This window comes from Terrapene carolina, unplaced genomic scaffold (genome assembly GCF_002925995.2).
Source record: "Terrapene carolina triunguis isolate 2854851 unplaced genomic scaffold, T_m_triunguis-2.0 Scaffold88, whole genome shotgun sequence".
In the NCBI taxonomy this organism is placed as follows: Eukaryota; Metazoa; Chordata; order Testudines; family Emydidae; genus Terrapene; species Terrapene triunguis.
The window spans coordinates 898676-922123 of NW_020664439.1; the positions used below are offsets into that span (position 1 = coordinate 898676).

The 23448-nt window shown below is 45.1% G+C and overlaps 1 protein-coding gene across 2 annotated transcripts in view; it reads right to left on the bottom strand.

Moving 5' to 3' along the window:
* Positions 1-23448, bottom strand: part of ARMC8 (armadillo repeat containing 8) — a 205189-nt gene that overhangs the window by 14477 nt on the left and 167264 nt on the right. For both annotated transcript variants that reach the window (XM_024218622.2, XM_024218621.2), the window contains 3 exons: positions 21378-21497; positions 14968-15117; positions 12377-12472 (listed from right to left, as the gene is read on the bottom strand). In XM_024218622.2, the coding sequence (XP_024074390.1) occupies positions 12377-12472; positions 14968-15117; positions 21378-21497 (366 nt within the window). The remainder of the gene's footprint in view (positions 1-12376; positions 12473-14967; positions 15118-21377; positions 21498-23448) is intronic.

Consider the following 23448-nt stretch of genomic DNA (forward strand, 5'->3'; position numbering starts at 1 on the left):
AAGGTGCAGGGAGCTGATGGTAGGATGGTGCAGCCCTGATCCTGAGCAAACAGGTTGGGATGGAGAGGAAGCGGTATGGGAGGCTGAGCCAACAGCGCGAGGTCTGAGAACCAGGATTGTCTCAGCCATGCTAGGGCAATGAGGATGAGCTTGATCCGATCCGCCTTGAGCCTGAAGGTAACCTGCAGAATGATTGGAATGGGGGGAAAAGGCATACAGAAGAGCCGACCACCATCTGGAGTGGAAGGAATCAGAGAGGGAGCCTGGGCTGAGGACCCCCTTAAGAGCAGAATAGATGACACTTCCTGTTTTCAATTGTCACAAACAGGTCAATTGTGGGGATGCCCCATGTTGCGAAGACAACTTGGAGAGTGCACTCCTTCAGTGACCATTTGGGGCTCAAGGAGAAAACCCTGCTGAGTTGGTCCCCAAGACAATTTTCTACCAACAGCAAATGGATTGCTACCAGAGTGATGTCTTTTTTGATGCAAAATTGCCACTGGTTGATCACCTCCAAGCAGAGTAATCTGGAATGCATCCACCCCTTGCTTATTCACATAGTGCTTCGCGGTGCTAGTGTTGACATGCACTGTGGATTGCTCAAAGTTCTAACACATTGATATGGAATGATACTTCTTGTTCCGACTACAAGCCCTACACCCTGAACAAGTCCAGATGCACCTCCCCAGCCCAGAAGGGAAGCATAGATAATCACTAACTTGGTTGAAGAGGCAGAACGAAGAGGACCCCATGGCATACACTGAATGGGGACTCCCACCAGCATAGGGAATCTAGGAATCATGGAGGGAGGTGAATCAAACTGTCCAGAGGATGCAGGGCAGGACGGTAAACCATCTGAAGGGGGAAAAGGTGTGACCTGGAGAACTGGACCACCTGCACGCACATGGACACGTGGCCCAATTGGCTAAGACAAACGCGGACTGTCATGAACCGCTGAGAATGCAGACTGAGGCAGACCTGTTAAATTGTCTGGAAGTGGTTGGTTGGCAAGAATGCTCTTGACCTTGTGGAGTCTAACAGGGCCCCAATAAACTCAGTTTTTTTTTACTGGGAGCCAAAGTTGACTTTGCAGTGTTTAAAATGAGTCCCAGATGGTTGAGCAAATGCAATGTGGTGTTGAGATGGGCGAGAACCTCCTCTCTGGAGCTGCCCTTCAGCAGCCAGTTGTCGAGGTACAAAAGCTGTAGCTTCCCTTCCTCCTGAGATATGCCATGACCACCGCCATGCATTTGGTGAAGACTAAGGGGGCAGAAGAGAGGCAGAATGGGAGACTCATATACTGAAAGTGATTAAGGTTATGAGACCTCTTCTTCGGTGCCAACAACAGAGAGCAGCTCCACCATGTCTCTGGCAAAGCGCCTGCCCTGGAATGAGAGGCAACCATGCTCTCCAAACCCAAGGGTAATCTTGAGGAGGGCCTCGGTACTGAAACAGGCCACATAGCCTGTTCAAGCAGGGGCTGCTTGAGGCAAAGGCCCCATGCCACCTGAGTCTGCTTGTTAAATGACTTACAAATTCAACAGCTCTCTGTAAGGTAGGCCACTCCAAGACAAGGCAAGCACTGCATGTGAGGGTCGCTGTAAGGGATCACCCCTCCACATAAAGCACAGTGTTTAAATCCCTGTGAGGGCATCACCAGGGAACACTATCGACTAACACCATCCAACTCCTAACTAATACTAACTTTATATAATAAACTAGGCCAGTGGTTCCCAAACTGGAGTTTGTGAACCCCCTGGGGGTTCGCGAAATATTACAGGGGGTTCTCGGGAAAAAAATTCCCTAATGGCGGACAGAGCTGTCCCTAGGGACCCGGACCCCAGGCATCATGGGGCCAGCAGCCCTGAGCCCCTGGACTTCCAAGAGCTAAGCAGATCAAAGCAAGCATATCTATCACACTGAGGAGATTTAAACTTCAAGACTCCTTATAAGAAATGGAAAGAGAGGTGGATAGTTTTTGCTGTTTTTAAAATTAAATAGGCAGCTAGTATAGTTTTTAAAATTATTATGAAGAACAAGTTTAAGCTTTGTTGTAACGTGCATTGTTTGCCTGGACTGCTCAAGACCTGAATGCTTGTGTAGGAGGAACTCTTTAAGTTGGCTTCTTAAATACCTTCATGCTGGTTTCACATCTGATACTCCTTGATGAAACATAGCAGCCTTGTCTTATAACAGGCTTATTCAAAGTGATACAAGCTATGAAAGCGAGATCTTGGAAGAGTGTTGCCATTTTCATAATGTAATAAAAATACTGTAATGATAAATAATAATAATAAATAGTGTGTAATAAGCATGTCATCAAAACAAATTTTATATTTCCAAGATCACTGCTTTTATAATTTATTCTCAGGTAAAGGAGAAAATCCTTGGAAATATTCATTTTTAGGAGGGGGTTCACGAGATTTGACATTTTAGTGAAAGGAGTTCACAGGTTGTTAAAGTTTGGGAACCACTGAACTAGGCTAAGATGAAATGCGAAGTTATGAGACTACAATCACATAGAGCTCTGACTCCAGCCATGGGTGATGAGAAGGAACTAAGGGGGGTTTTGGCAGCGCTACTTCATATAGCCAGGGGAGGGGCCACAGACATGAGTGCTGCCCCTCTATGGGTATTGCTAGGCAAAAGTCTCTGGCTCCAGTGTGATGGGTGTGCATGCACCTTAGTGGAATACATATCTGCATCTACTGAAGAATGAGCAGATGAGCCAACCTGGGAGTGGTTGCAAGCACTTTGGAAGTCAGGAATGACCTTCACAAATTGGAGAGTTGGTCTGAATTCTACAAGATGAAATTCAATACGGAGAAGTGCAAAGTACTACACTTAGGAAGGAAAAATCAAATGCACAACTACAAGATGGGCAAAAACTGGTTAGGCTGTAGAACTGTTGGAGAGGATCTGGGGATTACAGTGGATCACAAATTGAATATAAGTCAACAATATGATACAGTTTAAATAAAAGGCTAATATCACTCTGAGGTGCATGAACAGGAGTGTTGTACATAAGACAGAGCAGAACAATCACCTCCTGTATTTGGCACTGGTGAGGCCTCAGCTGGAGTACTATGTCTAATTTTGGGCAAAGCACCTTAAGAAAGATGTGGACAAATTGGAAAAAGTCCAGAGGACAGCAATAAAAAAAGCCTGACCTATGAGGAAAGGTTAAAAAAAACTGGGCATGTTTAGTCTTGCGAAACAAAGACTGAGGGGGGACCTGAAAATAGTCTTCAATTATGTTAAAGACTGTTACAAAGAGGACTATGATAAATTGTTCTCCATGTCCACTGAAGACAAGACAAGAAGTAATGGGCTTTATCAGCAGCAAGGAAGATTTAGGTTACATATTAGGAAAAACTTACTAACTATAAGGGTAGTGAAACTCTTGAATAGGCTTCCAAGGGAGGCTGTGGAATCCCCATCATTGGAGATTGTTAAGAATGGGTTAAACAAGCACCTGTCAGGGATGGTCTATGTTTACTTGGTCCTGCATCAGTGCAGGGAGCTGGAGTTTATTTCTGGAGGTCTCTTTCAGCTCTACATTTCTTTGAGTCTGATTTTAAAATAAAAAGCAAGGTGAGCTCATTTCAACCCGCAAATAAAAATGATTACCTACCTTTCGTAACTGTTGTTCTTCGAGATGTGTTCCTCGTGTTCATTCCAATTAGGTGTGTGCGTGCTGTGTGCACAGTAGCCGGAAGGTTTTTCCCCTAGCAGTACCCGTTGGGTCAGCTCAGGTGCCCCCTGTAGTCGCACCTCCATGGCGCCGTATATAGGGCCCTGCCAACCTGCTGCCACTTCAGTTTCTTCTTGCCGGCTTTGCTCTGACAGAGGGATAGGTGGGTGGGTCTTAGAATGGACATGTGCAAAACAACTCGAAGAACAACAGTTATGAAAGGTAGGTAACCGTTTTTTCTTCTTCGAGTGCTTGCTCATGTCAATTCCAATTAGGTGACTACCAAGCAGGAACTTGGAGGCAGGGTCAAAGCTCAAGGGTTTGCTGATTGAAGCACCTTTCCGCCAAAGGCTGCATCATCTCTAGCCTACTGAGTAATGGCGTAATGCAAGGTAAAGGTGTGGATTGAGGACCATGTCACAGCCCTGCTAATTTCCTAGGTCGGAACCTGGGCCAGGAATGCCGCTGAAGATGCCTGCGCCCTCATGGAGTGCGCTGTCAGTGTGGGGGCAGGTACTTTCGCCAGGTCATAGCACATCCGGATGCATGATGTAATCCATGATGAAATTCTTTGAGAAGAGATTGGGAGCCCTTTCATTCTGTCTGCTACTGTGATGAATAGTTGAACAGATTTTTGAAACAGCTTTGTCCTTTCGATATAGAAGGCTAATCCCCGACAAACCTTCAAGGAGTGGAGTTTTTGTTCCCGGCTCTTTGTGTGTGGCTTGGGGTAGAAAACTGGGAGAAAAATATCTTGATTAACATGAAACTGGGAGACAACTTTTGGGAGGAAGGCTGGGTGTGGCCGAAGCTGAACCTTGTCCTTATACAACATTGTAAGGAGGCTCAGATGTTAGGGCCTTAAGTTCGGATACCCTCCTGGCAGAGGTTATTGCCACCTTCCAGGAGAGATAGAGCAGAGAACATGTCACAAGTGGTTCAAAGGGAAGTCCCATTAGTTTGGAAAGAACAAGGTTAAGGTCCCAGGCTGGGATCGGCTGCCATACTTGAGAGTATAACCTGTCAAGCCCTTTAAGAAAGCATCCAACTACTGGGTTGATGAAGACCGACCAGCCCGCCACGCCTGGGTGAAAGGTGAAAATGGCAGCCAAATGGACTTTTATTGATGACATAGAAAGCCCTTGCTGCTTTAGGTGCAGGAGGTAGTTCAAGATAAAGGATATTGTCCAGTGCGTAGAAGACGTGCGATTTTGCAATGCCCGAATTGTGAATCTCTTCTATTTGGCTAAGTAGGTGGTCCTAGTGGACAGTTTCCTACTGACAAGGAGGACTTCCCTAACTGGATCAGAGCAAGCCAGCTCCGTTGGGTTTAGTCATTCGATGTTGGGGTGTTGAAGGCGGCTGTGGTTCTAAGTTATCAGGTCCGGGAGCAGCAGTAGGTGATTGGGGTTTCCACTGACCTCTCCAGAAGAGACATGTATCCAATGCTGACATGGCCAGGCTAGTGCTATCAATATCACCAAGGCTTTGTCCCTCCAAATCTTGAGTAGCACCTTGTGGATGAGTGGGATGGGTGGAAACGCGTAAAGGAGGTGGTCCTTCCAGGGAAGAAGGAATGCGTCTGCGATCAAGCCCAGGTTGTGATTCAGGAAGGAGCAGAACTGAGGACACTTCCTGTTGTGTCTTGTGGTGAACAAGTCTATCTGAGGAATTCCCCACTGTCAGAAGATAGTGTTCACGACATCTGGGAGGATGGACCACTCATGGTTGTGAAAGGACCTGCTGAGACAGTCCACCAACTCGTACTGAACTCCGGGGAGATAAAATGCCTACAGGTGTACTGAGTAAGCTATGCAGAAGTTTGAGGGCTTCTTGGCACAGGGGAGAGGAGTGTGCTCCCCTGTCTGTTTATATAAAACACTGCTGTTGTATTGTCTGTCATGACTGATAAACATCTCTCCTCCAAGTGAGTTTGGAAGGTCTGGCATGCCAGACGGACTGCCCTCAGCTCTCTGACGTTGATGTGAAGTGAGAGCTCCACTTAGGACCAGAGGCCGAGTCCTGAGTTCCCCTAGATGTGCTCCCCAACCCATTGCTGACATGTCCATAACCAGTGACGGGGATGGCTGCGGTTTGGAGAAGGGAATACCTGCACACACCACATGCGGGCTGAGCCAACACAGGAGAGACTTGAAAACCGGCCGGGAAAGAGTGACGCTTGTCTAGACTGTCCGGTTTTGGTCGATAAACCCAGGCTAGTCATGCCTGAAGAGGTCGGAGTCTCAGTCTTGCATGCTGTACTATGTAAGTACAGGCAACCATGTGGCCAAGGAGCTTTAGGCAATTCCTTGCTGTGGTAGTAAGGAATTCTATGAGTCCTTGTATGATGTCAAAGGGTCTGAAAATGTGACCCTGATAGAAACGATCTTGCCTGTTTTGAGTCCAATACTGCCCCTATGAACTCTGTCCTCTGACCGGGGGACAGAGTTGACTTCTGCATGTTCTATAGAAGGCCCAGGTTGTTGAAAGTTGCTCTTATCAGGCTCACATGTGCGTCCACTTGCGCTTTGGAGCAGCCTTTGATCAGCCAGTCGTCGAGGTATGGAAACACCTGCACCTGGTGCTTCCGCAAGAAATCGGTCACAACTTCAATGCACTTGGTGAACACTTGAGGTGCCGCCGACAGGCCGAAGGGGAGGACTGTGAACTGATAGTGATTGTGGTTCACCATGAACCTGAGATACCTTCTGTGGGACGGTTAATGAAATATGAAAATAAGTGTCCTTCAAGTCGAGGGCGGCATACCAGTCCCCCAGATCCAGGGAAGGGATAATGGAGGCCAAAGAGACCATGCGGAACTTCAGTTTCTTCATGAACTTGTTGAGCTCTTGCAGGTCTAGGATGGGCCTGAGGCCGCCTTTGGCTTTTGGGATTAGGAAATACCGGGAATAGAAGCCCTTGCCCTTCAGCTCCTGAGGAACCTCTTCCACAGCCCCCACACTTAGGACTGTGTGCACCTCCTGCATTAGAAGCTGCTCGTGTGACCCTGAAGAGGGTCGGGGGAGGGGGCTGGAAGGGAGGGAGCTGAATTGGAGAGAATATCCCAGCTCTACTGTGCGGAGCACCAGCGATCTGATATAAATCGGGCCCACACAGGGTATAAATGAGATAGTTGGCATGAAAAGGAAAGGATGGTTGGATCCAGTGTTTGAACTGATGCATCACCCTCGGGCACACCTTCAAAAGGCCTCCTTTTGACCGGAGGACTGTTTTGACTGGCCAGAGCCCTGAGCCAATGAGGGAGAAGGCCACCTCCTGTTTCTATTACGCCTCCTAGAGTAGTCCTGCCTGTTCTGTGGCTGGTAGAATCAAGGTAGGGGCTGGGGCTTAAAATACCTCCACTGCATAAATGAGGTATGGAGACCCAGGGACTTGAGAACGGCTCGAGTCCTTAAGGCTAGGAAGCCATGAGTCTTTTTTTTTAAGAGAAAAGGGTTGAGCCCTCAAATGGGAGGTCCTGGATGGTCTGTTTGACGTCAGACGGGAGCCCTGATACCTGCAGCCAGGAGCTCCTCCTCATGGCCACCCCTGAAGCCATGGTGCGAGTGGCCGAATCAGCAACATCCAAGGCTGCCTGGAGCGACACCCTTGCCACAAGCTTTCCCTCCTCCACCAAGGTGGAAAACTCTGCCCTCGAGTCTTCTGGCAGAAGCCCTGTGAATTTAGACATAGCCCCACAGGAATTAAAGTTGTATCTACTAAGGACTGCCTGGTGGATTGAAATTCAAATACCAGCCCACTGGTAGAACAGATTTTCCTCCCAAAGAGGTCCAGTTTTTTCGCATCATGGGCTTTAGGTGATTGGCCCTGGTGCACTCAGCGTTCCCATTCATTTGCTGCCACCACCACTAGAGAGTCTGGCGGTGGATGTGAATTAAAATGTTCAAATCCTTTAGAGGGAACAAAATACTTTCTCTCTGTCCTTTTTGCCGTCAATGGCAGGGAGGCGAGGGTCTGCCACAGCGTTTTGGTGGTGTGTTGTATGTTTTTTTATGAGCGGTAGGGCAACTCGGGAGGGACCCGAGGGGGCTAGGATGTCAACCATGAGGTCCAGTGTCTCAGAGACCTGCTCAACCTGGATCTCTAGGAGCTGCTGGTGGACCCTATTGTCCTTCAGTGCAGGAGCCATGGAGGTTCCAGCCACTGCTTCGTCTGGGGAGGATGAAGATGAGGTTCTAACCGGGACTGCCCCTTGCTCCTGGCCCTCGGAGAATGCGCGGTGCACCAAGGACTGGGAACGGTGCCGCGCACTGCCATGTACAGAGCCCTGTCGGTGCTGAGGATCTCTATCCAAGACCTTTCTTGGCACCAAAGTTTCCTGTGTCGACACCGGAGCACTGCACGCCAATGCTGAGGGGCTTGGTGTTGGCTCAGCTGACCCCAGCTCCAAGTGGGGATGGAGGGCAGCCTCCATCAGAAGTATCTTCAGACATTGATCCCTCTCTTTTTGAGTCCTGGGGCAAAATCCCCTACATATCTTGCAATGATCTTTTTGATGTGATTCCCCCAGACACTTCAAGCAGGAAGTGTGGGGGTCACTCCTGGGCATAGGCTTGCTACAAGCTGCACAGGGTTTAAACCCCGGTACCGGGGAGGGGGTTGACGGGGGTACCCCCAGAACAATTCCCTACTGGAATTCTAACGATATACTGACTAACTAACTAACTACCTACTACTACTACTAACTATTGATTTACCTATTTACAGGAGAAAAGTCTGAAGACTACTAGGGAGAAAGGCTTGCCGAAGCGAGAGAGAATGAGCATTCCAGCTAACCGTCACAGGCGGTAGGAAGGAACTGAAGCGGCAGTGGATCGGTAGAGGCCTAATACGGCACCATGGAGGCATGACTCCAGGGGGCACCTGAGCCAACCTGATGGGTACTGCTAGGAGAAAAACCTTCTGGCTACTGTGCATGCAGTGCGCATGCACCTAATTGGAATCAACATGAGCAAGCACTCGAAGAATCATAAGTCTGTGTGTGTAGATGCAGTTCTCAGTGTATAAAAAAAGGATGAAATAGACTAGAAAATAAAGACTCAACATTTTTCTTTCTGTGCCACGAGAAGCTGGAAAATACCAGGATCTGGTCCTTCTTCATGCCCATGGGAGGCAGAGGCTGTTCCCTGTCATAATCTATTGCTTTGTCCAGACTCATTTTAAATGATGCAAGTGATGGGGTTGGGGGATTGTTTGCCAAAACTATTTTGAGAAGTTCTTCACCAGTCTAATCATGCAAGGGTCTGTCTTCACTGCACGTTTATCTTGCATTATCTACACTTGAGTAACAACTCTTGAGTTAGCCTAGCTCAAGTGAGAGCAGCCATGCTGCGAAATAACACCCCAGCGGCTGTGTCCAGACTCACTCATGTGTGGTGCAAAGACTTCTGGGGTCATATCCCTTGGTTATTTGCATTGAACTAAGTTAAGCTACTCCATGAGTTCTTTCCCAGTGAATTGTGGAATAACTTGTCTGTCCTTTCTGGGCACCTGGGGGAACTGTGGGAAAACACTGGAGGACTAGCACCCAAGTGGAGCTAGCCTGGGCCCACGCTGCAGAGCGATTGTGTTAGCAGCTGACTTGAGCTTTAGTCTCTATCCCGACAGTCCAGCCAACTCGACTTAAAAGCACCATCACACCGCGTTGAGGGTTTGAGTGTGGATGGGACTTAAGTTACACCTTGAGTTAACTGTGCAGTGAAAACAAGCCCCCAGATGCTGAGCATCTCCTGAAAAGAGTTCATGGAGTTGAGGGTGCTCAGCACTTCTTAGGATAAGGCCCTTATAAATTATAGTTTATGTGCTCTTCTCCAACTCTTCTGTATAGTACTTTCCTAGTTATCCATGACTTTTCAAAAACATTTCAGAGGTTTCATACGTTGATTAGTCAATTCCCTGAACTGCCTGAGATGCAGGCCATTCCAGCCACTGAGCTGCATATGTTCCCTTATCTGCCTTTATCAGAAGCTATGTCTGCGAGTTATTTATGGCTTCCTAATTATCAAGATCTCTATCTTATTGTATACATTTGAAAAAACAGTTGATCATCATCAACTATTTTAGAATCATTAATTTAATCTCGTGCCTTATTTATTAAGAAACTACTTTCTCTATAGTGTTTCCTTTGCTCCTGTTATGAGTAAAAGCCCTTCTTGCTTTGGCTTGTTCTGGGCCTACTGGGGATTTAGCAATGTCCGAATTTGGCTGCATATATGATTACCCTTGTTGCCACCACCATCACCAACACACCGAAGCCACTGGGGAGCACCAAAGCTGCCTCTCTCCTTCCTTCAATCTCTAACTCTCCTCCTTGTGGACTCTCTGCGTGATCCCTGCAGCATGGCCATTGGCAGAGGCACTGTTTCACAGGTAAGTTCCCTCCTCTCCCTTCAACACTACCCTGGCAAACTTCCAGCCACCCTCTCACCTATCTCCCCAAGCAAAAGCCCCTTTTCCCCTCTTACCTGCTGCTGCATCCCTCACATCCAGCACGTACCCCTCCCATTCACACCTTGCAGTACTTCAATCTCTCCCTCAGCTAGTGCCACCTTCCACCACCTTCTCCCTGCATTTCCTCCTTCCTGCCTTTTTGCATTCCCCCTCCCACCTCCCTTCTCATTCTCCTCATGCTGATTCCCCCCAAAACCACCACCTTTAAGGGACACACTGTACTCTCTGTTGTGATAAATGGGTCTACAAACTTACTCTATGAGCTCAACTGTAAAAAGTGAATCAAAGTTCATATAAAGCATAACAATAACCTATAATATTAAATGTTGATGTGAAAAATTGCAAAAGGGAGACAAAGTCTGAATTAGCCCAAACAAAAAGTCCTATTGATATAATTCAAGGACTGTGTTAGGACCATGCCTGGTAACCAAGAAAAACATGAGACCGAAAATCAATGAGTCAAAATTGGTGTGTCGGAAACTAGGCCTAATTGGATGACAAAATAATGAGGGCATGGGCTATTTCATCCATCAATCCCTTTTTGGGTCCTTAAAGAAACTTTTGGAAGAAAAACTGACTACTGGAGGAAGCTTCACCATCATGGCATCCTCCCCACCCTGCCATCTTCTGGGACCCTGGACCTTCCTTGTCCTAATTCTGAGAGATATAGTGACCAGACCAGACCAGAGACACTGCCACCTCCACCAGCTCCAGTTAAATCCCAAACACAGCCTGGTATGTGAGACAGTCTCTCTTCCTCCCCTTCCGCCACCCCCCCATGTGTCCTTTTCCTCCCCCACCTTATTTCTTCTCTTTCCTAACCCTCCTTTTTCCTCTGTCTAATAAGAGTCTGATTTAGCTGGCCGCACATATTTTGCAACACTGCTGTAAGCCTGTGAACTGAAAGAGGCAACTAAACACAATGTCCTGAATGGTCTGACGCTGGCAGAAATATGCCAGATTTTAGAGTGGCTGATAAGACTGTGCTGTGCCTGTGTTTCTCCAGCAGTGAGGATGCAAGGGAGAGTCAACATCAGAGAGAGAAGCTGTATTTTCTGTCTTTGCTGTTCTTTTCTCTCTCCCCCTTTGTGTGTGTGTCTTGTTTTGTCTACTAGGAAATGGGACTGGATTTCAACAACAGCTTCAGCCCATCTCAACTAACTTCTTCTCTTTTCCCCCAAAAGGTCAGTTATCATCATCTAAGAAACTGTCAAACAGGAGTTTTTTCCTTCTAAAGACTCTCTGCAGCTAAAGGGAACCAGGGATGTTGTTAAAATCAAAGCTTTATTTAATACTTCACATTTCAAATGCTTTAACTGTTTTTCATTCTTTTCTGTATCTTTAATGAAAGATTAAAATGATTGTTATTAGACTGTTTACCATAGTACTAAGTGGGCTGACGGCTCTGTATACCAAACCTCAAACCTGGTTTAATACTGGACAGTGACTAGGTCATGTTAACATCTTGTTAACAGCCCATATAGTCCATCTAAATTAGCAGAACAATGCCTCACTGCTTCCCCTTGGTAACCCGAGCATACCCCATCACCTGCTACCTCTTTCCTCGCCTCCCACTGGAAACAGACAATTTGAACTTTCCACAAATGTCTTCTCAGAAGACAAGAATCCCCTGGTCTGAGGAATGGACAGTTGGGGTGACCTGGCCCACTACTTCCACAGAAGCTTCATTGGTAGAGCACTTGGTGCCCTGTGGCATTAGTGGGCAGGTCACCCAACAGACCAGCAGATTGTGAGAGAGACCCCCTATATTTTCACTCTTCCATCAGTCCTACTGATACCTTCTTCCCTCTCTCCTGGCCCTATCTGGTGGGAAGTGCTGACTCCCCCCATTTCTTACATCCTTGCTGCTCTACCGCACACAGTCCTGATCTTTGCCAAATGTATATAATTCAGTATCCCGGAGTTTAAAACTATTCTGAACTCACTTCAAATACCCACCATAACACTCAGAGCCATACTAAGCTTAAGCTTCCTGCAGTGAAGAAAAATGGATAGTCTGGTCGTTAGCACAGATGTTACTTTCATAGGACTTAATCTGACAGATATCATGGTAAAATATTCAAGGCAAGTTATTTATAATCCCCAAAAGGGAAGACCTGTTAGTAATACACCCGTGATGAATGCCAACAGCTTAAACCTTTCTTGACACTTTTACCTAGTTAAGAGAACACACAAAATGGTAAAGGATACCTGCTCCTTGACCTCGATATTGTGCTCCCCTTCCAAAATAAGAGTCACTGCTTGCATGATTTGCTTTCCATGGGTGCTCATTATCTGGTCTATATGCTGCCAAAGCAATTATAGATACACAATTAGTATACATTTTCTAGAGAAAAGGACAAAAACATTTATTGTGAAAGTGAGTGGAATTATCATCAGCATTTCTAGGTGCCAATGCAAGGTATCACAAATGTGAGAACCCACTGCAGCAGAAAACAAGAATTATTTTTCTTTTCATTATTTAGCCAACCCTTGTCACAGGGAACAGAATAAGGAACTATATGTTTGATCCTACTTCCACTGAAGCCTGTTGTACATTTAAATACTGACTCCCCCAGAGCAACACAGTTGTCACTGAGGGCATAATCTGAAGACTGAAGGATCTTTGAGTCATAAATTGACAACCTGATGAACATGAGAACTCAGTGTGATGCTGTGGCTAAATGGGTCAACACAATCTTTCCATATTTAAAAGGGGGAACACCAGGCAGGTGTAGTGATATCACTTTGCTATTAGCCAGGATGGGCAGGGATAGTGTGTCTAGCTTCTGTTTGCCAGAAGTTGGGAATGGGCTACAGGGGATGGATCACTTGATGATTATCTGTTCTGTTCATTCCCTCTGGGGCACCTGGCATTGGCCACTGTTGGAAGACAGGACACTGGGCTAGATGGACCTTTGGTCTGGCCCACTATGGCCGTTCTTATGTTCTGTATACATTACTGGTGAGACCAGTACTGGAATACTGTGTCAAGTTCTGGGGTCTGCACTTCAAAACTGAAATTCTGAGAGGGTTCAGAGAAAAGCCACAAAAAAGGATTTGTGGCCTGAAAATCTCTCACAGCAAGAGATTTAAGCAGCTCAATTTATTTTGCTCACTGAAGCGAAGTTTTACAGGTGACTTTATCATGGTCTATAGCCACCCATGCTTGGAGGAGATGAGATACACAGGAGCACTCATCTAGCAGAAAAAGGCATAACAACATTCAGGGGCTGGAAATTGAAGTCAGCAAAGTTCAAACTCGCTGTAAAATGCAAATTTTTAAGTGAGGGTAATTAAGCACTGGAACAGATTACCAAAGATATGGTAAATTCTCCATCACTTGGAATCAAAGTCAAGTTTAGAGGTTTTTTTTTTAAACAAAAACAAAAACAACCCCCCGACCCAAAAATACTGCAGTTCAGTGACAAGTTATTGGGTTCGAGAGTGAAATTCTGTGGAATATGGTATGGCAGAAGCTCAGAGTAAAGAATTATAATGGTCCTTTCTTATCTTAAAAAAAAAAAATCTATGAAAGAATATAGAGTTACTCAGAAATAGCTGGGGCCATAATTTGGGCTGCAAAACCACTTTAACTGATGGTTCAGTCACCAGTTTGACTGTAAACTCAGGGTGAGTTTACAGGGCAATTAGAAAACAAATATTTTTACTTGTAGATTGAGCTAATTTGATATGAAAATTGAAAATCAATGATTATGGAACTCAAATGTGCACTTTTTACAGTGTCATTTTTCATGACAGAAGCACACTTTACAGGTGGCTATGTTCCTACATAGAAGTCCACCTTGCCAAATATTTATTGCACTTTTTCTCTATTCTTCACTAGATGGGCCTCTTGCTCGTCCTCCATTCGTATCTCAAGCACTTTACTTCTTGCCATAAAACAGTTCACGTGCTTAAATCTTATATCATCTTATTCTATTCTGTAAAAAGGATATATGAACTGTGTGAATGCACAATCCAGTAGATCAAAATCAAAGACTGAAGAATGTTTTAAAATGAGAGATAAGATACAAATGAAATAGCTCAGACACTTGGGGCTTGTCTATACGGCACTGGCTGTGTGCACCATAGAGCGTTCTATTGTGCTGTGCTCTAACTGCCCTGTGTAGGCCATGCTGGCGCAAGGTATCCAGTTCACCTTGGTATCAACGTATCTTTTAGTTTGTGCCAGCAGGGTCTACATGGAGCAGTCAGAGCGCAGCATGTTGAAGTGCTCTCCAAATCACACGCCTCTAATGCGCACTACCGGCACTGTGTAGACAAGCCATAAGTAAGGAGAAATATAGGTATCCTTAAGATATCTGCATCCCCATAAGCACTGTAAGTTCATTTCAAAACATAAACCACTCCTCCTGTTAACTAGACTTTTAACAGAGTTTACAAAAATGTGTCTGTCTGTCAAAAGCCTTTCTAAACACGAACAGAATCAAACACCCAACAAAAAAGTATTGGTATGTATCTGGAGACATAACTAGTGATAAAGCTCCGGCTAGATATGCAGAATTCTCTCTTTATTAAAGATTTTCACTTCATTGTGGTCTTTTATGACCATTAGTGTTTTTGGGTTCAGATACTTCAATAATGCACAATGGAGGCCTCACAGTTTCAACAATAATATCCAAAAATGAACTTAAAGAGAAAGGTGATTTGCTTTTCAGACCTACTAGATCACTGGAAAGAGTATTATGCATTATGAATTTACAATGTATCATCTATGAATGCTGGGTAAGAGTTAGGAAGACAACTTTTCTGGAGGATCTGTTTGTGGTTTTACTTACTGGGCGAGTAGACAGAAGATTTCTGAGCAGTCCCAAAGTTTTCATTAGCACGTTTACATCTGAATCAGAGAGTAACTGGAATAATTGTTCTGTACTCAAACCTTGTAAGATGTCTGCTTTGATCTTTTGTTCTGCTTGAAATGCCATGTTCTGAAGGAGAGATACATACAGAAAAACTGAGCCATGCACTTCATATTAGCATTTCTCCTTCATTTAATTTTGTCTCAGAGTGCGCTTTCCATTCTGTCTACAGAAGAATTACTACCATCTGCTGTGCATACATTCTTGATAAAGTAACCCTGCAAGCAATGCAAGGAAATGTTACTCACCTTGTAGTACCTGGAGTTCTTTGAAATGCATTGTCCCTACGTGTAGTGCACTTCAGGTGATTCACAGGCAGCGTCTTTTCAAGGAGGCGGGTACCCAGAGTCCAATGCCACAACAGACTGCAGTACCGCCCTGCCGAGGGAAACATCTGAGGCAGCCACCTGCACCAGGGTAGAATGTCTCACAAAGATGTGTACAGAGCCCCAAGTCATTGCTCAGCAGATGTCAATGAGAGGGACATCCTTGAGGCAGGCTACTGAGGCTGCTTGGGCTGTCACAGAATGTGCTCTCACACTGCCCATAAGAGGGACATCGTTCATCTCATAACAGAAAATGATGCATCCCTGGATCCCTTTTGACAGCCTCTGTGTGGAAATGCCCTCTCCTTTCATCCATTCCATAAATGATACAAAGTCTAGGAGATTTCCAAAATTTCATTCTCTGTAGGCAGACCGCAAGGTCCCTATGCATATCCAAGGAGAGACACATCACCTCTTTCCGCCTGGTGTGTGGTTTAGGGTAGAACATAGGTAGATGGATAAGTTGGCTGATGTGAAAGTCTGATACCATCTTAGGGGAGAACTTCTGGTGGAGTCTCATGGGTGCCTTATCCTTGTGGAAAACTGTACCGGGATGGGGAGATCTGCCATGAGTGCCCCTAGCTCCCAACCTTTTCTGGCTGACATGATTGAGACGATAAATTCTACCTTCATGGAAAGATGAAGTAGAGAGCAAGATCCCAAAGGCTCAAACAGCACCTTAGTCAGAGTTGATAAACCAGGTTCAAGTCCCAGGTTGGTACCAGCTTTGCCACTGGAAGGAAGACTCTAACCAAGCCTTTCAGGAACAGAAACGGGACTGGGTGAGAAAACACAAAGTAGGTGTGTACAGGTGGGTGAAATGCACTAATGGTCACCAGTGTCCCATGTATTTTAAGGATAATTGGCTAGCCTAGTACATCTGGGATTCCTGACCGTGAAGGGGAAATTCCTTATCGATTACACCAGAATATAAATCTTTTCCACTTTGCTGTGTAGCATTTCCCAGTAGAGTCCTTCCTATTACTGCTCAATACGACCTGGACATCTGCCAACCAGGCTTTCCTAGGTCTGATATCCATCCCTACAAAATGCCCTCAAGTGCTGGTTGAGTTAGAGTGGTAAGTCCTCCCCTTGTCTTGAGTCAAAAGATTTTGGCTCAGTGGGAGGTGGGGAGAAGACTGGCTTGACAGTTGCAATAACAATGGGGTACTAGAACTGATGGGTCCAGCTCAGCACTATGACAATGACCGCACCTTGTCCTGTCTGATTTTCCTCAATACCCTGGATAACAAAAAATGCACACCTCAGGGCCCCTAAACGTCCTGGAAAGTGCTGCCCAGAGAGCCCACGTTGCACCATCTCTGAAGCAGAACTTGCACTTTTTGTTCATATTTGACACAAACAGATCTGTGGCTGGGAGACCCCACATCCAAAACACCTCCCAGAGAGATGAGTCATGCAGCTCTAACTCATGCTCTGTGGAGAAGTGTCTGCTCAGAATCTGGCACAGTACCCTGAACGGCCATCAAGGTAATGTGCAATTCCAAAGGGCGATGGCCTCCACACAGTGCTGTGAGGAGCTTGCTCCTCCCTACTTGTTGATGTAATAGACTGTTTCCATGTTGTCGGATAACATCTGGACTGAATGGCTGCAAATGCAAGGTAGGAATTGTTCGCAGGCCAGCCTGACAGCTCTCAACTCCAACACGCTGATGTGCAGCACAGACTCCTGAGAAGACCACTTCCCTTGCACTACCTGCCCTTCCAAGTGGGCTCCTCAAACTATATGTCCACAGTCACAGTCATTCTTGGGAGCAGGGAACTGAACAGACCGCCACACACACTCCTTTCCTCTGTCTTCCCACCTGCCCAGGAATGTTAAGATCCTTTGTGGAACTGTGACCAGCAAATGGAGACTGTTTGCCCAGGGTGTATGCAGTCCATAGCCATGCTTACAGGCATCTGAGATGAAGCCTTGCAAATGGGATCACATAAGTGCTTGCAGCCATGTGACCCAACAGATCATCCAAATCTGCTGTATGAGTCCATCGATGGCGAGGAAACAGTCATCTGGTATGCATGCTCTGGCCAACCATGTCCAGCCTTTCTCTGATGAATTCCTCATTTGTGTCAGTTCCGAAGTGGACTTCTCTGGGTTCACTCTCAGACCCAGCCTTTCAAACAAGTCCAGAAACATGTTGGTTGCTTCTTGCATTTCCTGGTAAGATCAACCCTTTAGGAGTCAATCGTCCAAGCAGGTGTACACTGCCACCCCCAATGATGAAAGGGAGCTAGCACCATGACAGGGTGAAAACCCTCGGCACTGCATCGGTAGTGTTGCTGATTAGCTATGGACCTCAGGAATCTCCTGTGTGTTGGGTGGATGTTCACTTGAAAAATACACATCTTTGAGCTCAAGGGCCACGAACAAATTTCCTAAATCTAGTGAGGGATAATTAAAGACAAAAATCACCCGTCTGACCCTCAGTCACTGGACAAACTTGTCAGTTCCCTGAGGTCCAAGATGGGTCTCCATGTCCCTGACTTTTGGGGGATGATGAAGTACCTCAAGTAGAACCTCTTTCCCTTTGCTGCTGGAGGCACTGATTCTATCCCCCACTCCTGAGAGGAATCCCAGAATTAAGGTGGCCAAGCAGAGGTGGGGTTTCGGAGGGAAGAAAACTGGATGGTGCATCCTGAAGAGACAACCTCTATTACCAATCAGTCTATTGTGATCTTTCTCCAGGCAAATAGGTATTGGATAGTTGCCTTCCAAAAGGGAAAGGGGGGAAAACCAAGGGAATTATTTAGATGGACGGGTTGTAGGTGCACACTCTCAAAGGTTCTGATGAAATGCCAGTTTCAGAGTTCATGTTGATTGGGAGGCAAAGGACAAGTGTCTTTGGGCACCCTTTCTATGCGTTCTCTGATGCTTACAGGGCAGCTGAGAAATGCCGCTGATGGTTGAAACTGTGGCTTACTGGATTTCTGCTTAATCATGGTGTCCTTCATTCTTCTGCCAACTCCAACCCCTAATCCAACACAAGAGCTCTTGGTACCAGAGGATTCAGTGATGACCTGTATCTAGTCATCAACGGTGGCAGTGATAGTCTAGCTCAGTGGTTTTCCACCTGTGGTCTGTGGACCCCTGGGGGTCCGCAGACTATGTCTAAAGGGTCCACAAAAGGTTGTTACCACCATAGAACTGTGGTTTTCAACCTGGGTTGAGCAGACTATGTCTAAGATTTCCAAAGGGGTCTGAACCTCCATTTGAAATTTTTTAGGAGGTTGCAAATGAAAAAAAGTCTGAAAACCACTGCTCTTGCTCAAACCAGGCTTGGAGATTCATAGACTCCAAAACCAGAAGGGACCATTGTGATCTTCTAGTCTGACCTCTGGTATAACACACATCACAGAACTTCCCCAAAATAATTCATAGAGCATGTCTTTTAGAAAACACCCAATCTTGATTTAAAACATTGCCAGTGATGGCACTCGGTAACTTTTTCCAAAGGTTAATTACTTTCACTGTTAAAAAATTATGCTTTACTTCCAGTCTGAATTTGTCTAGCTTCAGCTTCCAGCCATTGGATTGTGTTATATCGTTTTCTGCTAGATTTAAAAGCTCATTTTCAAATATTTGTTCCCTATGTAGGTACTTAGAGACTGATCAAGTCACCCCTTAATCTTCTCTTTGTTAAGTTAAATAGATTGAGTTCCTTGAGTCTACCACTATAAGGCATGTTTTCTAATTCTTTAATCATTCTCATGGCTTTTCTCTCAACCCTCCCTGATTTATCAACATTTTTTTCAAATTGTGGACACCAGAACTGGACACAATTTTCTACCAGCAGTTGCACCAGTGCCAAATATAGGTTGTAAAATAACCTCTCTATTCCTACTCAAGATTCTCCTGTTTATACATCCAAGGATTACATTAGCCCATTTGGCCCCAGAGTTGCACTGGGAGCTCATGTTCAGCTGATTATTCACCAAATCTTGTTCAGAATCAGATGGCGATGGTGAGGGGGACCACAGCAATATTGGTTCTGGCTAATGTTGTGGAAGTGGGTGTAGGAGTCCAGAGTATCAGTGACTCCGGTTCCATAAATACGATTAGACCACCTGATGCCAAGAAGCAGGCTGGAGTAGTTTCTGTAACTTGGACCACTGATGCTGAAGGCGCTGGATCTGACAGTGCCAATGCAGCACAGGTGCTGGCACTGAAGTACCACTTTTGGTATGGGAGAGTGGTGCTGTCTTGCCCTTTGATGAAGTCCTGGGCTGGTCCTTCTCAGAAGCAGACACCCGGGTCCAGAGCACAAGGTCTCTCCTGACTTGGTACAGGACGGGGGACTTCTGTCTCCTTTTAGAGGGCTTGGATGTGGAACTTTCCCTCTTATCTTTATGGGAGTGTTTGTATCTCCCTTCTGCCCTGTCTTGAAACTGATGAGGGAAGGGGGGCAGGGGCCCTGGAACTGGCCTGAGCCGAACTCAAGAGGCTGCTCCTACCTTCTTCAGACTGATGTAGAGAGTCTCCCTGGTCAGAGGCTGTCCCCAGTCTCACAGACCTCTCCATGAGGACTGCTTGGAATCGGAAGTCCCCTAACTGCTTTGTCTTACTTGGGAACAACCAGCAGATACTGCACGTGGGCAGGACATGTTTCCCACAGGCAGTACAGACAGGTACCGTGATAGTTACCAGAAAGGGCTTATGGGGATTTTTGTCATACTCCTCCTCCCACTACTGGAAGACCGGGGGGAAAGGGAGAGAGGTAGTGGTGTACACGAACCACTCCTCACCCCAGGGGTATGGGGAGTTGTCCCAAAACTTAAGGATAGATCCCCAAATATTTATCCTAATGACAATTTATTTACAGACAGAAGCTGAAGAAATCGGCACGTACATTGAAGCTCCATGCCAGACCATGAGAGGTAAGAAGGAACTAAGATGCAGAGCATGAGGACAGTGGGGGCGCACAAACAGACACTCAGGAAAAATTCTCCAGTTCTGGGCCCATGGAAAGCATGTGCAATCGCTGAAGTACACCACACACAGGAACGAGCACTCGAAGAACTACAGCTTATGAAGGACATTTTTGGATCTCCACATCCCTGACAAAGTCCCAAAGGCTCACTCATTTTCCCTTGTTTTAAATCTTCCTTCTTACCTGTACCCAACTATAGCCTTACCTTTGAACTAATCAGTTATGCTGCTCAATTAGCTCATGACTGACATGCACAAGTGAAATTGATATAAGGTTTGCATTTTATTCTTGCTTTGATCTCTTGATTTTATACTCTTTGCATAATTCCATGGATTTTACACTTAATTTATTATTTGCTGGAAATTACTGCACTGTGAAGCTTACATGAATAGTTTGTTATGGATATAACTATACTGTCAAGAATACATATGTAAAGACATATCAGCAAGATCATTTTTTGTTTACTGGCTTATAAAAAGTGGAAAGCTGACTGCAAAGAGTTACAAAAGGATTTCACTAAACTAGGTGACTGGCAACAAAATGGCACATGAAATGCAATGTTGATAAGTGCAAGTAATGCACATTGGAACAAATAATCCCAACTGTACATACAAAATGATGGGATCTAAATTAGCTGTTACCACACAAGAAAGAAATCTTGAAGTCATCATGAATAGTTCACCCAACTGTCAGACACTAGAACTGGATGATAGGGGATGGATCACTACAAATTGCCCTGTTCTGTTCATTCCCTCTGAAGCATCTGGCACTGGCTACTGTCAGAAGACAGGACACTGGTCTAGATGGACCATTGGTCTGACCCAGTATGGCCGTTCTTATATTCTTAATATACTTTTAGGGACAGATCACTATTTTCTTGTATAGTCACACATACACGCAGGCTGAACATCTGCAACATTATTTTTAGTAACTGCTATGATCTTCATGGTCAAAAGTAAAGCTCTGAATCTCCCTTCCTTGAAGTATGTTTTGGTGGTTGGCTGGTTGTGTGTGGTGTTTGTATAAACAATGTTTCATTGGAGTGAGTACTTACCATTAAAGCCCAAATGCCATTCACTCGCAAAGCAAGATTTTCACTCTGGGTTAAACTACATAGAAGTTCTATGGCTCCTGATTCTAAAATAGGCTGTAATGAACAGGAAAAAACACACAGCTTTAGAACACCGTGAATTTACTGGACTTACATGTACATCAATGAACTATCAAATGTGGTACTGCACACTGTGTTTATCTCGAGGTGGATCTTGGTTATTTATTGAGGAACTGTAGACATAACTATAATGAAATGTGTATGCACACACACCCTTTTCAGACAACCTTCTGTCTCAATAGACTGCTAGCAGTGAAGCACCTTTAATAAAAGACCACCTTCATTAAGCAACTGATTTTTGATCCCTTGAGCAGACACAGAAGACAGGTTTCACTGTCTCTAATTGCATTTAAACAGGCTGTATTTGCTCTTCACAATCGCTAATGAAGATACATTGAGATGTAGTGAGTTCAACACGTATACAAACAATAGAACAACAACAAAGTGTAATAAAGCTAACTCTTAAGACTTCTGGTGACAACCTGAGAAAAACTCAAACCACTTGTGATATTATCAGACAATGAGGTTACAGGACAAATACCAACAGATGGATTTTGAAAGCCCCAGATTATTAAATGAAACAGAAACTACAGTCATGGGATGATAAAAGCTTGAGACCATGAATCCACAACAATCAGGAAACTCAGGGTTATGGTTCTCATGGGAACAACAGGCCAAATTCTTCCCTCAGTTATGTAAATCTATAACAACATCACCAAAGTCAATGGAATTACTCCAGGGGATAGACCCTGTGCACAAGGTCTGCAAAAGCACTCTGCAGCATTTATGTTTCACATAAGGCCTCAAAATAGGTGAGGGCCCCTTACACAGGGGTGAATTTCACTGAATTTACATCAGTATACATGTAAGCAGAATTTGCCCCTTAATTCTGTTTGCTTGCACATGTGCTTTATACTAGGGTCTTTCATTACAGGTTGGCAGAACACTGCTGTGGCATGGTTTGGCAAATGCTAATTTACAAATATGGATTAACCATTACAAGTTTAAAGATGAAACATCTGGGGTGACATGGTTTATTCTGAAATTATGTGGAATAAACAGTAATAAAATGTCATATATTCTTGCAAAAACTTAACTGTAAATTTTATCACCTGATTGAGATTAAATGTGTACCATTAGCTTTTTTCTAATAAACACTGTCTCCGCAGTGGTATTAATACTTCTCTCAATATTGAAAAAGTACTATTATAATAGAGTGTGAAAAGTATGCTGATACGCCTTGGCATCTGAAATAAGGATTTGAATTAAGATGCTAAATACTAGAGTTGCCAATCTGTTAAGTTTGGCAAAATGCTGATGGAAGTCAGGCAGGAGCTGGAGCTGGGACTCCCAGGGTCCCTGCTGTGGAGCTGGGGATCCTGGCAGTTGGTTCCTGATCTGGCCACCTCCCTGGGCTGCCCTCCACCCTGGAGAAAGGGTGGGCAGGCTGCCAGCTGGGAAGATATTCCATAGAAAATTCCAGGATTTCTTTGTTCTGGGACAGAACAAAAGACCTCAGAATCTCTGAATTTTTCATGCACCAAAAAATCCTGCTCCAGCTCAGCTCAACTAAATACACTAACAAAATTATTTTTGCTACTGTAGTTGGTATTTAATGTACAATTCTTAAAGTGCTGCAAATAAAAAAGAAAATGTAGAGTATGTTAAATAAAATAAAACATTTCATAGCTATCTGAAGGAATTTCAAAACAGCCTCTCCTTTTATTTTGGCAAATCATGTCTAAGTAAAGACACATTTGCATAAACTTGCACATTTTTTCATCGAGAGAGAGTCTCCATCAAAGGGCTTGTCTTCACCAGGAGATCTGATCACATTTAGATGTTATTAGGAGTGGAGTTAGCTGACACCACAGTACCCTTGGCTGACTGGTCACTGTAGACAAGGCTATAAGCACAGCCTGTTGACATGATGCTGAGCACTATTTGTCATTGTCTATACCAGGGGTCGGCAACCTACGGCACGCGAGCCAATTTTGAGTGGCACGCAGCTCCC